Source organism: Sporothrix brasiliensis (assembly GCF_000820605.1).
Source record: "Sporothrix brasiliensis 5110 chromosome Unknown Cont16, whole genome shotgun sequence".
NCBI classification, from domain to species: Eukaryota; Fungi; Ascomycota; class Sordariomycetes; order Ophiostomatales; family Ophiostomataceae; genus Sporothrix; species Sporothrix brasiliensis.
In genome coordinates this window covers 1,391,540-1,406,526 of record NW_024467135.1, presented here as the reverse complement: position 1 = coordinate 1,406,526, position 14,987 = coordinate 1,391,540, and the positions used below count along the sequence as shown (strand labels likewise).

At 56.2% G+C, this 14,987-nt stretch overlaps 5 protein-coding genes across 5 annotated transcripts; 4 read left to right on the top strand and 1 right to left on the bottom strand.

Annotated features, from left to right (window-relative positions):
• Positions 1-2,677: 2,677 nt before the first annotated feature.
• Positions 2,678-3,366, top strand: SPBR_04446 (uncharacterized protein; the record flags this gene model as incomplete). Its single annotated transcript, XM_040762729.1, has 2 exons — positions 2,678-2,749; positions 2,887-3,366. The coding sequence occupies 2 exons, from the start codon at positions 2,678-2,680 to the stop codon at positions 3,364-3,366; spliced, it is 552 nt and encodes a 183-aa protein (XP_040621682.1).
• Positions 3,367-4,373: 1,007 nt separating this feature from the next.
• On the top strand, positions 4,374-6,654 carry SPBR_04123 (transcription factor tfiiic complex subunit; the record flags this gene model as incomplete). Its single annotated transcript, XM_040762406.1, has 2 exons — positions 4,374-5,655; positions 5,726-6,654. 2 exons carry the CDS (start codon positions 4,374-4,376, stop codon positions 6,652-6,654), a joined length of 2,211 nt encoding a protein of 736 aa, XP_040621681.1.
• Positions 6,655-6,875: 221 nt separating this feature from the next.
• On the bottom strand, positions 6,876-7,736 carry SPBR_04397 (3-oxoacyl-[acyl-carrier protein] reductase; the record flags this gene model as incomplete). Its single annotated transcript, XM_040762680.1, has 1 exon — positions 6,876-7,736. The coding sequence occupies one exon, from the start codon at positions 7,734-7,736 to the stop codon at positions 6,876-6,878; it is 861 nt and encodes a 286-aa protein (XP_040621680.1).
• A 1,084-nt stretch (positions 7,737-8,820) lies between these two features.
• On the top strand, positions 8,821-9,684 carry SPBR_04393 (uncharacterized protein; the record flags this gene model as incomplete). The annotated part of the gene is made up of 1 exon (XM_040762676.1): positions 8,821-9,684. One exon carries the CDS (start codon positions 8,821-8,823, stop codon positions 9,682-9,684), a length of 864 nt encoding a protein of 287 aa, XP_040621679.1.
• Positions 9,685-10,195: 511 nt separating this feature from the next.
• On the top strand, positions 10,196-11,237 carry SPBR_04334 (uncharacterized protein; the record flags this gene model as incomplete). The annotated part of the gene is made up of 2 exons (XM_040762617.1): positions 10,196-10,302; positions 10,361-11,237. 2 exons carry the CDS (start codon positions 10,196-10,198, stop codon positions 11,235-11,237), a joined length of 984 nt encoding a protein of 327 aa, XP_040621678.1.
• Positions 11,238-14,987: the final 3,750 nt, after the last annotated feature.

The following is a 14,987-nucleotide window of genomic DNA, read 5'->3' as shown; positions in this document are numbered from 1 at the left end:
TCTGGGTCTGGGAAAGTCCAGGCCGAGTAAAGGCGAAAACGACGTTGGCTATCGGACGGTGGTCCGGAGTCGAAATCAAGAAGAAGCCGGCGACTGAGCCGCGATGCAAAGAAAATGCGATGGCCGGGGCGGGATGAGTGAGAAGAGAGAAACCCGAAATGAAAAACAGCCAAGACCCGGAATGCTAGTGATAATAAACAGAGAGCCTCTGCCGCCGAGTCTGGGAGCGCCTGTAAGACGTGCTAGCTCTGGGCCAATCCGACCAGGGGCCACCTTTTGGGGTCTCAGATGGGTTCACACAAGGTGTACTTCGTAGGTGGGAAAGGGATGGCATGTCTGGACGTCAGAACTGATCCAGTGGGCAAAGGGAGGTGGGACGGTGGGATACAGCCACTGATCAGCAAAAAGTCGGAATACTCCGTTAGGACGGAGTCGACTTGGGCCACTGTCCTGAAGGAAATTGTGGAACGCTAGGCCCGTAGTTGCGAAAAGGGTTTGTGGGGGCCAATGGTCACGAGCCTGTTTGCGCGACGGATGGACGTTCTCTACGAGTTGTGGTTGTTGGTTGGACGGTATAAGCCGGGCGTAAAGATGATGATAAAAATCGTGCAGTTGATAGGAGGAAGATGTTGAAAGGGGAAGAGGACAAGAAGGAGAAGAGTGATACAGGAAAGACCGTCGACGATGGCGGCAAACTAAACCAGCAAAAAGTCAACTACGATGGAAAGTGGTGTGTGCACCTGCCGATAATCACCTAGGTTCGAGCGATTGGGAACCAGAACGGAAAGTCTAAGGCTCCGGTGTGGCCATTTGGGAAAGTGCGAACTGCCCGAGCGATATTTACACCTTTGTCAGTAAATGGAAGGAGCACACAGCACAGGTTGGATACAAGTTGCTTACAGATTAGGTCAGATAGGTTCGGAGCCTTTTGAACGACTCCAGATTCTCACTGAATCGACCGAACGCAAAGACGCGACGACCTGCAAATATTAAATTAAGAGTGGCGCGCCGTCGAGGCGACTCAGTGTGACAAGCGTTTGCCGGTCGCTTCCAAATCGAGACAGCGTCTTGCTGCGCATTGTTCTCAGCATCGTATGTAGTTATCACGACTTTCATTTTCACCGTGGGTACTTCGTATTCTTGTTATGGTATGCGAATACGAAGGCTGTATGTTGTATTACGCTGTCCTTTTGCACACTAATATGGTGTATACCCGGGTGTCATACGGCGGCAGTCTTTGTGTAGGGCTGCCTCCAATTACTGGTGGTCATAAGGGATCCAACATAAGAACGGACAACCTGGTATTCGATCGTCTCTATCAGCGATTGTTAGAAGGCCGTCTCTTAACGCTTTACAGCGTGATTGACCGCTATACTTGGCATGACCGGAGGCGACACAAGGATTCGATTCTCTACAGCCGCAAACCAGACTCGTTTCAGGCGGCAGCCACCATCACGTTAAGAAGATGGTGCAAATATCCACCGAACGCTGGGACTGGGACCCGAATATGCAAACCCGATACTGCGGCCGAATCGTTCCACTTCGGGCACCTTTCCATTGGCCCAGGGCGAAGGAGCAAAAGTGGGCGCGGGTGACGTGTGCTGAGAGGTGTCTCTCTGTGAGGTGAGATATTACCAGATCAGACACATTTTGATGTGTATGCAAAGCATGTCGATTCCTCCGCCAACGAACTCCAATCTCCACCGGCAAGAGTCGTGGCAGAAAAGAACCAAAAAGCAAGAGCGAGGAAAAGAGGGGTGCTCGAGTTGCTGGTAAGAGCAGGGAAAGAGGGATGGACGGGACGAAAGTACGGGGAAAGCGACCGATTTTTCTCAAGTAGGAAGGCATCGTCGTTCATCCCAAACTAGCAGGAAAATGCTGGCGCGAGTCGTGCTGGGCACCCAGGAGCCGGGCCTTTTCTGGTCACAATGACCTTCTTTCCTCTTTTGTGGCACGCGCTTTACACAGCAATACTCCGTAACCGTTCCCGGGTCGCACTTTCCCCTCTTTTTCTGCCCATCTCCTCACCCCGGCCCACAGCATCCTGGCTTGATGGCAAGAGGATCCACCGCCAATCACTGGGGAATGGCCTGGTGGCGGCGCAAGGAGAAGACACCAAATGGCAGCAGTGCCAACGGCTGGCGCACTATGACAATCCCGTATGGGGTTTTAACTCCGAATATTCGTATCTTACACATACTTCGTACTGAAGGAGAGCTTTTACAGTGGAAACCAGAGCAACTGCCCTGGAAGGCGCGTCGCGACAGCGCCTTGGCTCTAATATTATGGATCCCCCTATTCGCGCTTGGCCGTTAACCGTGTGCCTTTTTTGACTGGTAGGAGTGGTCCTAATTTCACCCCTTGTAAGCCGAATTTCCCAGCCCCTGCCGTCTGCCACAGCTGTGAGCCTCTGTGCCTGTTTGTTTGTCTGCCATGCGCTTGCTGCTCTTTGCGTTGCTGACCCCCTTTGCAGCAGCTTGTAAAATTGTCTAATAAACGCGCATCTTTTCCCGTCGCCCTCCTTCGTAGGATATCTCTTCTCGCTTCTGACTGTGTTTCTGATGTTTTGTGTTGGTTGACTTTGCGCTTATCGTCGTCTCTGTTACCGTCACCTCGAACGCACCCAATTGCCATTGAACCGTTTCTCGCTCGCGCGCCCTTCACAGCCAAACTCACAATGAAGTCCTTTACGATCCTCGCCCTGGCCGGTCTGGCCGCCGCCCAGTTCGCCCAGCTGCCTACCTGCGCTGTACGTTTACCCGAATAAAGGTTGGGTTAGGAAGATGGAGACACACAGCCGCCGGTGTTCTTGTGGACTGGCCCGACTGTCGTACAAAACGTATGGAACACGCAAACCCCGAAACTCGCTGACTGACTCTCCTCTAGCAATCGTGCGCCAACAAGTTCCTGACCGGCGGCATTGGCAACTGTGGCTCCGACGCCAAGTGTATCTGCTCCGACAAGAGTTTCCTCTCGGACATTGCCTGCTGTCTGGCGGCCCCCGGTGGCTGTGACGCCGCCGACCAGAGCTCTGCCGTCGTCTTCGCCTCGCAGCTGTGCGCCGCCCAGGGCGTCACCGTTCCCTCGGCCGTCACCTGCACATCTACCGCCGGCGGCAGCGGCAGCGGCACCGTCGCCACGGCCACCACCACCACGGGCTCCGGCACCCCCACCGAGACCAGCGGCGCCGCTGCTTCCAAGACCGAATCCACCAGCACCACCGCCACGGGCGCCACCACCTCGCCGGCGACGACGGCCGCCGCTGGCACGACCTCGTCCAAGTCGACCAACTACGCGCCCCGCGAGTCGGCTGGTGTCGGTGCTGGCCTGCTCGGCGGCGTCGTCGCTGCTCTGGCCCTGCTGTAAGGAAGGCAGACGCTGGCGTGGTGAGAGAATGAGGGCGTGACAGAAGAGTTCTTGAAGAGGGAGACTAAGGGCAAATAGGGTCTCGGGACCCCGTGGTCCTTGAATCTCAACAATTTGTTACTATTTACTGTATACTACTTTTTGGAGACAAGATTGGCCACTCTTGAGCCATTTTGCCTACGCACACTTCATGTCGTAGAAGGACGTGTTGCTCAATATGGAGTGATTTGACAATGTTATTGTTGCGCCCGATAAGTTCGACTCGTCCCAGCAACAAGGCGATAGAGAGCAACAAAGAAAGGCAAGGCACTCGCATTCTTGGCATTGAAGGCCTGGGTAGAATGGCATGTGGGACAATATCTGCAGCCTGCAGCCACTCGGGTCTTGCGCCCCAAGGCTGGCCGCAGCGATTGGTTGCCTCGGCAGTTCCCTTATCCAAAAAGTCGACGAAGCCAGCTCCATGATGACATGCCATCTCCAGATAGCAAGTCATACTTCTTCTGTACTTGTTTTTTTTTTTTTTTTTGTAATTGAAAGAGAAGAATAAGATTGGATGCCTTTGAGATGCAAAAAAGGTTGAGCAGGTTCCACTTGGTATTCAGCAAGTGAAGCTGCTTCGACAAAGCCATTTCTCACTCAATTGCCCAGGCCATTATGTATAGCATGAATCGACGTAGATGTATTTTCAAGTGAGGTGAGCATGAATTAAATGAAGATGGTGTCAACGGAAGCTACGATCGGGAATGTGCGGCAAGAACGGCAAGAAGTAAAATACAACATCGATCGCACCTGCCCACGTTGCCCACATAAACAACCACCCAGCCAAATTTCCATCCAATCACAAAAACACGCCAGTGAAAGAACAACAGCAACAAACCTAGCCTCACCCCCAGCCTTGCGCCATGTTAACTTAACCACTCGCATTTTACACTCCCCGCAAACCGTTAATCGCCATATCAATACCACATGCAACGTTAGCGAGTACATTGCTCCTCATCCACAGCACAATGCGCAAGAGAAATAGGTCTGCCACTTTATTTGACAGTGTGCAGAAAAAGCATCGCAAAGCAGATGAACCTGACGATGAGAGCACACCTGCACCCATCGCGAGCCAAGATGCTGAGCATGACGGAGACGACAGGGAAGATGGGGAAGATGGGGAAGATGGGGCAGATGGGGAAGACGGACAAGACAGAGACGACGCCGAGGGCAGCCCTTTCTCTGCTCGGGGCGACGAGCGGCCGCCCGTTGTGAGCCCACCGCCACGGTCCGCGTACAAGATCCCGGCCTACACACATGAAAACCGCACCATGCGATTGTACGCTGGCCCTCTTCGCAAATGGGACCGCCGGCAGGCTCTTGTCAATACCGTGTACGGCCCCCGGGCCGATAATATCAGACTGTTCTGGGACCTCCAAATCCGCTGGCAGCGCTGCATGTACCCCAAACCCCTCCGTCAGGACGACGTGGAGCCGGGAGACACCCGGGGCGTGGTGCTTGTCAGCCCTTGGCTGCCGAACAATTTGGAATCCGACCAGCAGACCGCATACGGCTCATGGTGGAGCAAGTATGCCGCAGCCATGCGTGCCCAGGGCAGGGCGCCGTTCGGCGAGGTGGACGAAATCGGGGAAAAGGAGGCCGCACCGTTCCTCCCGTGGAATGTCTCTACGGAGTCGGACTTGGACATTTTCGATGACAGTTCGAACAGCATAGTCTGTCTGCGGGCAGGCGAATCGTCGACGTATAGAACCACCGCAGACGCAGACGCCGGGGCACGGTCCACCGGTCCTAACGCACCCACAGAGACCGACCGCGAGGGCCAAATTCCTGTGGACAAGCCACCGAGTCCAGTATTCTACTTTAATCCGGGAGGCAAGGTCCTCTCCCTGGCCTGGGCACCCATGCCGAAGGCTGGCCGGATGGAAGGCTCCTTACTCGCCGTTGCCGTTGTCCCGCACAAGCACGACGAAGACAATAACACTGTCGACGGTCTCTCAGGCGCCACAACAAAAGAAGAGAGGGCCAGGTTTTCCGAGTCGCCGGCGAGCATTCAGTTTTGGAGAGTCGCGCTGCGAGGTGGCAAGGCCGGCGAACCACGTGTCTTTGGCGACGGAGCCCGGCTAGATTGGGTGAGCTGCTTCTACTGGGGGTGGCCAAAGCGGTTGGAGTGGTGCCCTGTCCAGCCGCTCATGGGCGACTCGTGGCCTGGCTTACTTGCTGTGCTCACCGAGGACGGCATAGTACGCATCATCAAAGCCCAACAGGGCATGAAAGAGCAGACTCGATACGGTAAGACATGGCCTGTTTCGTTGCAGCAACCCACTCTGTTATGCCATGTCTGCTAACAAATCGCGTCTAGGTAAAATTATCCACGCGTTGGCGTCTCTAGAGTTTCCTGGCGAGGAAGGCGTCCATGCCACTTGCATGTCGTGGGTAGGTATCAACCGGATAGTGGTTGGCTACACCGACGGCACGATCGCACTCTGGTCTGTGTTCCCACAGCTGGTGCTTCTCCGCTTCCCAACACACATGTCCGCTATACAAGACATCCGCTCCGGTTATCCATCCAAACCGTACCTGGTATCTGTACGCCCGGTGGAGGGCGTCCTTCGCCTTCTCGATCTCACCCGCCCCAGCAGCGAACACACCTTCCACCCGAGCCCAGTAGCCGGCATCCAAGGCAACATGCTGGACTGGGTAGAGCTTATGCAGGGCTTTGCTACGTCTGCGCCAGCCAACAGCCCCGTGAGTTTTAAGCTTGACTTCCTGCACCACCGGCACTTCCCGTGCCCTCGCAAGTTTTTTCCGTCTCGGCGGGAATCGCCGCCGACATGCCTGGCCGTTGGCAAGACGCACCCGTTTGCCCTCGTCGGCGCGGCCGACGGAAAGGTGTGGGCGTGCAACATTCTTGACACAGTGTTCCCTACCCACTGGGAATCGCATGTGCCCTCCTCCACGTTGATTTTTGCGAGCGACTTCAAAAGACCGACCCGGCAAGACACCGAGGCCAGTTCTCTCCGCGGTGGCACGCTGTTCCGGTTCATGTTCAAGCAGGAAACCGAGTCGAAAGCCGACATTCTTGAGGACGACGCGGCGGACCCAGACGATTTGTCCGGCCTAGGGCCGTCCGCGCTACCTGGACAGGAGGCACTGGGGCCGGTTATCCACGAGAAGCTGGCTTCCGTCACGGCCCTTGCTTGGAACCCGGATTTCGCATTTGGCACCTATTTCGCCATTGGCCTCGCGTCGGGCCTGGTGGTGATCCGACAGCTGGACGGCACTGTTTAGGAACAACCTCAGATGCTTTGGGATGAGTGACTCCTATTTTGTATGTGTCTCTCGCGTATGCACTGATTTCTTAGCGGCAGTATTGGTAGAAAAGGCGGAACAAATAGGATTATCCAAAAAAGGTTTACTTATTTACAAGAAATCCGTCTCAAATGAAACGCTTTTATACAAGACTCACGCCTCATTCGGGCATACCACGTTTGCTACCTATCTTGGCTCCCTTAGCAGTTGCGGCCACCAGTAACCATGATGGTCTGGCCAGTAACGTAGTCGAACAGCGGGCTGGCCACGGCCAGGACGGCGCTGGCGGCCTCGGTGGCGCTGCCTGGCCGGCGCAGGGGAATGTCGGCGTTGGCAGCCTCCTGGACGGCAGCGGGTGCGGTCGGGATGCCCAGGGCGATCTTCTCGCCGTCGGGGCCGACCACGAAGGCACCCTTCTCCTTGGCCTGGGTCAGGCGGGTCAGGATGTGGCCAAAGGCGACGGTGTTGACGCGGACGCCGAACTTGGGGCCCCACTCCTTGGCCAGGGTCTTGCTGAGGCCGGTGACGCCGGCCTTGGCCAGGGAGTAGTTGGCCTGGCCGGCGTTGCCGTTGATGCCCGAGGTCGAGGAGATGTTGATAATGTTGCGGCGCTCGCCGTCGGTGACGCGGAAGTAGGGGGCGGCGGCGCGGATCAGGCGGAAGGGCGCCTTGGTGTGCAGGTCCAGGATGGTGTCCCACTGCTTGTCGCTCATCTTGTGGATGACGCCGTCCCAGGTGTAGCCGGCGTTGTTGACCAGGATGTGGATCTTGCCGTTGCCAAACTCGGCGGCCTTCTTGACGAGCTCGTCAATGTACGCCTGCTTCAGCAGGTCGCCGGGCACGGCAAGGGCCTTGCCGCCGGCCGCATTGATGGCGTCGGCGGTGGCCTGGGACTTGGCGGCGTCAATGTCGGAGATGACGACCTTGGCGCCCTCCGCGGCGAAGAGGCGCGCGGCCTCGGCACCGATGCCCTGGGCGGAGCCGGTGATGATGGCGACCTGGTTCTGGAGGAGCTTGCCGCTCTGCAGGTGGCCTGCGATCTGGGACAGACGGTCGGCCATTGTGTGAGATGTGTGTGGGAGCGGAAACGTGGAGGCGGGTGGGCGGTTGTGCGGTTTGCTTGAGCTTTTGAGATGCGAGAGCAAGAGAAGGAAAAGCGGAAAAGAGGAGGAAAAGGAAGGAAACACAGGAAGGAGGCCTAATAAAGAAGAAGCGATGGGAAACAGAGAGGGCTGTAACTTTCAAGGATAGCTCCGTCTCGGCGTTCGCTTTCAGAATTTCCAAGACCGAGGCAGTCCAAACGCTCGTTCCTTTTCGTGTCGCAATTCCGTGTCTGTGCCGTCGACGAAGTAATGCCGCGTCTCCGCCATTGGCTGCTTTCAGCACGACATCTGTGACGGGCGGACGTTATTACGGGCCAATACACAATACGACCTGGTCAGCGCAACACGCAACACCGATGCGCATTCCGCTACTGCATTCTGCCGAGGTACGATACGCTCCTTAGGCAATTAGAACGAGCCCCCGCAGTAGTTCACCTGCCCCATACTCACAGGGCCGTGCTCCACTTTCCCCAAGGCCCAGTTGGTCGAGCTGTGGGCTCAATAGAGCAAGCGGGCAGCCTTGCCGCAGGCCCAGGCCCAGGCCTCGACATCCTGAACAATATGCTGCACAGCTGTACAGCCGACTTCATTACAATGCCAGCAACTTCGTCTTACGCTATCGACAACAGCCTCTATAGACAGTCTTGTAAGTTGTGTTTCTCGTATAACTCTCACGACCACGCCGCCGTCACCAATCCTAGCCAAACCCAACAGGGCAATCTGTTGCGTTTGAGGCCTTACAATTTGAGATCATCGCATCATTGGTTTGCCTCTCATGACGAAGCTCTTGAAGATAGCTTTCTGAGCGTCTCATGACAAACATGTCACCTGCAACTCATCTAGCTTTCAAGTGAACGCCAGCTGGTTCCGTTGCGATGTGTCCACCCAGAAAGACCCTTCTGTGTTTCCAACGCGGCTCTCCCATAACGCACTTTTTCTTTCCCCAACATCACCCCAACCGGCTTTCTCACAATCACAAACCAAAGCTGTGTACTTGGGCCTAGACACAAGTGTGTGATGCCTGCGCATTTAGACCCCAAAGATGGCACGGGAACAATCTGGTACGCGCGGTACCTTTGCGCCGCCCCCCAAGCCGGAACTCATCACGAGTCTCGGATCTCTACGCTCCTTTCTCGCTACGGTCTGCTCCTCTGCCCGCCTCTACATTGAGCTTCATGGCCACCGCCTCAGCCGCCTGGGCGACCTGACGCTCATGACAGTTCGCGCGTATCCGCACCCCGAAATCTACGTCATCGACATCCAGTCGCTCGGCCACGAAGCGTTCACGGCACGCTCCGTCTTTGGCCTCACGCTGCAGTCGGTCCTCGAGAACCCGGGCCTCCGCAAGGTCTTTTGGGACGTCCGCGACGCCGCCGACGCTCTCTGGGGCCATCACGGCGTACGCATCCAGGGCGTGGTGGACCTGCAGCTGCTCGAGAACGCAAGTCGCCGGAGCCGGCCGCCCTGTGAGGGCCCGGAGCGCCACAGTCGCAGCGGCAACGGCAGAGGCACTGGCAGAGGCCGTGGCGGCGTGCGTGGTCGCTCGCAAACCTATGTCCAGGACCTCGACACGGCCATCCGTCGGGATCTGTCCGTGTCGGCCGCAGAAGGCGAGCACATTGCTCGGCTGCGGCGCGTCATGGCGAGCCGCCTGTCGTTGACGGCGTTTCGCCTGCGGCCGCTCGACGACGACACAGCCGCGTTCTGCGCCAACGGCATTCGATACCTGCCCCAGCTGCACACCGTCTACATGGAGCGCATCACGGGCGAGTGGCTGCGCAAGGTCAAGATGGAGACGTTCCGACGCCTCGAGGCCGCGTTTGGGCCGCCGTACGACCCGCAGTCGCCGACCAAGGCTCTCGGCCCGTGGGCAGACACGAAGAAACCTGGTCCGCTGTTCCGCTGAGGAACGAAGAGAGTCAGGCCAAGATAGCATGGCATTGCGTTGGGTTCCTATGGGATATCAGGCCGGGTAAGGAGTTACTGGGATTGTGTATTTTTCTGTGATGGCGTGGGGTGACTTGCGAGGTTTGCTTTATCTCAAATCATCTCTACGGCACAATTGTGATACCCAGATTAGTCTTCATTCTTCTACTGAATGTAATACATTCATATTCCAAACAGCCAAGACGTGCAAGTCTTGCTTCCACTGCAGTTGCTCACCAACGCCACAGTTGATGTGCTGCTGTGGCGGTGCATCTTCGGCGGTTAGCGTCGTTTTGCACCTTCCCGCGTGGGCCAACACACATCACAAGCCGATCACGACGACGACGAAACTAACAAAACAAGCCCCGTCCCCTTAGAAATTCAGTTTTTGGTCACCGCCAGGCCACGATTAGCTGCGACGATTGGATCCCTGCGACTTGTTGCACTCTCACAGCTCTTCCTCCCGTCTAGAATGGCATCGTAGTTTCACCATGCCACCACCCCTCCGCGGACCAGCAAGTGGCGGGTGGGGCCGACTGCGGCCGGTCAATGTCGACCCTCTCGAGGTCTACGGCCTGCCCTCCAAGGGCGAAACAAGGTCTGTGCTGTGGCTGCGGCTCTCAGAAGCAAAGAAAACTGTGCTGACCCCTTTGCAGACTCTCTGATTTCAAGCTCCAGGAGCGGTATTACGGCACAATCGTTCAGCGCTACCTCCAGTTCTGCAACGATGCCAACGACCGGGACGGGCTGCTGGCACGCTTCGCGTCGCTGGAGCTGAGCGGCAAGACCACTGGTCCGTCGCCAACGTCGCCAATGGTGCCGTCCGATCCCCTCGCTGTTGTACCCACTGCCGCGACGACAGCCGCCCTCGCAGCCGCCACCCGCGACCTGACGCTGGTGCTGGCCGCTCTGCGCAAGCTCCGCGAAGCCATTGTGGCCACCGGCCGCGTCGACGACTTTTCCACGCAAGTGTACCTGTTCTGCATCCGCCTCGCCATCCTCGCCAAGCACCCGCAGTCCTACCACCCGGCCATCCTCCACCTCCTCCGCAGCATCCACCGCCGCCGCCCCCTCAGCACCGTCGAGCTGCACGAGGTCGCCGCCTACCGCGTCCTCGACGCCGCCTGCCGCCGCGGCGACCTCGCCGAGGCCTACCACCTGCGCTGCCTCTACAAGCTGCGCAGCGCGACCGTCGACACCGCCCTGCGCGCCCTCGCCCGCGACGACTGGGTGGCGCTGCGGCGGCTGGTGGGCGACGGCGCGTCGGGCGGCGCCCGCGGTGGGTGTGCCGACGGGCACCTGGTCAAGCTGCTCGAGTACGCCGTGCACGACGTGCGCGTGCACACGCTCAAGTGCTTTGGGCGTGCGTACCTGCGGCTCGAGGATGTTGGGTTCCTGGAGGCGTCGGCGGGTCTCGGCTGGGCCGAGCTGCAGAAGCAGTACAACGTCGGGTGGGAGCTGGACGGCAAGGCGGTCGTGATCCGCAAGATGCAGCCTAAGACACAAGCACCGGCGGCCGCGGCGAAGCCGTGATGCCATGCGTGCCTTGGCGATGGCCCGGGCTGGCCATCTCATGCGTCGAGATCCGTTCAAGGACCCAGCTGACTCGGTTTCTTCCTTCTACGTCGTATTTGCGTTGCTTTCTTCAATTTCGCCACGGTTCAACTCTGGGCGTCTGCGGTTTCTGGTATGATATACTTAGACTACAATCAATAATGTTTAATGTCATATGCGAGTATGCCTCGGTCGTTCTTGACTGTCTGCCTTCCAAGATATTGGCGTTTACCAAAATTGCTACGTCGCTACCTTCTTCGCAGGCGCTGGTCCTGACATATCGTTGCCGGGCATATTTTCTGGCTCCAATCTTCCTTAAGAAATGCGCTCGGGCTGCCAATACATATCTACAGACTGCTGGAGAACGAATGAAAACGACGCGGCAAAGTGAGAACGGTCGAGCTTCTTGGCGGTTGATTCATGTCGTATGCTCGATTGCATCAACAATGCAATGTTTGCAGCTTCAGTACTGTGGTCATAGTAGCAGAAGGGTCTTGAAACTCGTCCAACGTCACACATTCTCAAAAACTAGACACTCTGGAGCTTTGTGTCTCATAGCAGCAAGGTGATATGGCTACGATAAAGATCAAGACAGCATCAACAACCACTGACCCGAGCCTTGTACCATGGTGAGGCTATCACCACTTCACACGTGACGTTCGCAAACATCTACAGACACTGCAACAACAGTATGGTTGACAACCTTTTCTTTCCTTCATGGGTTGATTTTTTGAGTGGCATCTCACTGGCATCATCAAGAGAAAGTGTTTCTTCCGATGGCGTATCCGCGTACTCCGCAAGACGATGCATGGCATTCCTCCAACAATTCTACCATGGCATTCTCTGACGTTCTCTCCGAGACCTCTCCTTCTCACCGCCTCCTGTCTCTCTCTCTCTGTCCCTTTGCTGTCTCACGTCGTTTGGCCGAGACTAGATCAGCGACGGTGAAATCAATACGTCAAAGGAAGGGACGGACAGCTGTGTTCACCTTTCAACAAGCCCACCGAAGCCAGCCTGGGCCATACGGCGTTTCTCCGCCCCTGTTTGGAAGACCATTGTATTTTGCATCTGCCGTGTCTGGATTTCTGCATCTTCCACTCGTATGTCTCGGCCAACTGTCAGACAAGTCTCCCTTGCCTACCATGTGTGACGTGCATGACGCCGTCTGTTTCCTCTGTGCTGCTTCTTGACGGCACGTCGATTTCCTTCAAAGTGAGAGAGGACGTAGAGACATTCGAAAGGGATGCAAAAAGGTTCCGTCGAGACCGTTAAGCCGTCATCTCCTAGCACAGAAGACAAGAAGCACAAACAAGGACCGACAGCTGACGACGGTGTACAAATCTCTCATGAAGACCAGAGACGTATAGAGTAGTACATAGCACTCAATCCCTTGCATCGTCACCATGTCTTTGCTTTGTTGTTGACGTCGGTCAGGCACATGTCACGATCAGTCTCTGCCTTGCTGTCATCGTCTTGGTTCAGCAACAGGACGGCAACGGCATCCGTCTCTGTCGAGAAAGCCGAAAACGCTGCATCGTATGATCCAATGTTCCTCCCGAGGTATGGCTCTTGCGTAGACACTCGTCTATGCCCGTTGCTTGATTGATGTCTGCTCGCCGTTGGCGGCCATGCCTCGAGTCGAGAGCAGAAAGGATGATGGCCCACTGTTCCAAGAGACAACGACAGCACCATCGGCAGCAAACAGTGCCACGATCGTGAGCTTCCCGTTGTTTATCGTTGCACTGTCTGCTGATCAAAGTCACGTCCTTTCTTCTCGTTTGTCCATTCATCCCACTCGTGGACGTCTTTTTCTCCTACCCCTTGCGTACAAACTAATTCCAACTGGCCCGCTCATCCTGATTCTCGCGCTTTTCTCGGCGGGCATGAAAAAAAAGAGGGAAAAAAAGAAAGAAAGAAAGAAAACAGCAAAACGTACGCCCAGAACACCGGGACGTAAGACGCAAGGGATGCGCAAGGGATGCGTAGGACCAGAGGTTGACGGTTTTCCGCGCCGTTGCAAGAGAGCGTTGGCGGTCAAGACGCGTGACGGACGATGCCTCTGACACTGCATCTCCTTTCCTTCTTCGGCCTCGTTTTCTTCTAGCGCTCCACCGAAGTATGTTCGGCTGTTGTTGTACAGAGTCGCTTTCGACAAAGGGCAAGATCAAAGTCCCAAGGTCCCAATTCCGAGGCCCCGCGACGCCAGCGCCCAGTCCAGCCCAAGTCCATAATCTCAAAACTCAACAATCAGACCCGGGCTCGCGTCCTGTTCGGGACCCCGCGATGTCACACTGCGAATGGTTAGCTGCTTGAGGGTTTCAAGTTTTTGCATGGAGAGCATTGAGCATGGCACCGCTACGGACTACCGACGTAAGTTGCATTAGTCGACTCGCTGTTGGTCTGGCTTTGGGTTTCCAGCTTTCGAACCACGATGCCGGCCAGTCCGTGATTATTGGCCGCAACTGCACGACTCCGACTAGCTCAAGGTACCCCACGGTAGAGTGACGTACTAGTTCTTGTCCTTCAGGCCTTGGCTACAGAATGCATAGTGCTGGTGCAAAGAGCGTGCATATGGTGCTTATGGTAGCATTTCAATAAGTCAAGGAATGGCAAGACGCACAGCCAGATGAGGCAAGTGTCTCCTTGTCTCCTCAGTTCGCCATGCCCGTAACAGGAAGAGCGTAGATACCGAGTGACCTCTGCGCGCCTCTTCTCGTTCATGAGAGCATCATATCCTCGATGAGACTGGAGAACCTGTTGATCGTGCCGTCCATCAGTCAGCAGCTTCGAAAAAGCAAAGGACTGGACGTGACGACAACAATTTCCTAAAAGGGGCTAGCAGTGGAGAGATGCTCATCACTGATGGCTTCGTCGTGGTGATGGACATCCCAGTCTCGTCCTTTACGCGTCTCCGTTTGCATCGAGACCATGGGGCTGACAAGTGCTTCGTGGATTTCACTGCCTCGGTTGGAAGTGCAATGTCAGAGTTTGCCGCTGCAACAATGCGAAGACTGCAAGGCGAAGCGAGTGGACCGTGAGTGAACACAATCCTCGTCGTCCGGATCGCCTGGAACGTCCGTCGGTATATCATCGGTGGATGTCCAACACAGCCAACGTCTGCCTGTGGTTCTGTCTCTCTCTTTTGTCTGTGTTTGTGTCTCCCTTTCCTGCCTCCCTGCAGCAACAAAACAATCAAAGGACAGTGACAGCTCAAACCCGGCGACTCCATGCATGTCTCTGTGCTTTCTTTTGCGGATGGCAACAGTTCAGCACCTGAGCAGCCCGGCGTCCCTCCCACAGACAGACCTGCACTCCGCCTGTGTAGCGTGTCTCTTCTTCACCGCCAATTTGCCAAACACCTTCTCCACGATGCGCACCAATGAGATACTTTGGCACTACCCGATCGATGCAAGACAGGCAGGTCAGTCAGAGCGTTGACCAGTGTGATGTGCCTGCGAGTACGCCCATCGCACTGCCTCGTCAACCTGCTTCCTTCTCCATATTGAAAACATATGTTCCTCCTTTGGATACTCGCCGTCGTATTTGCCGGGTCAGCCTGGCAAGGTGGTTGATTCGTCCAAGACGCGCACGATTGTGCCACCTCGTGCAGGACTTTTGTATGCACCATGCGCGCACGTAACGGAAAGGTCATGATGTTGACTGTTGACTTTTGTGACAAACATGTTGCCGAGTCTCAGGTGGTTGCCCAGCCAGCCGCATGCAAGCCGA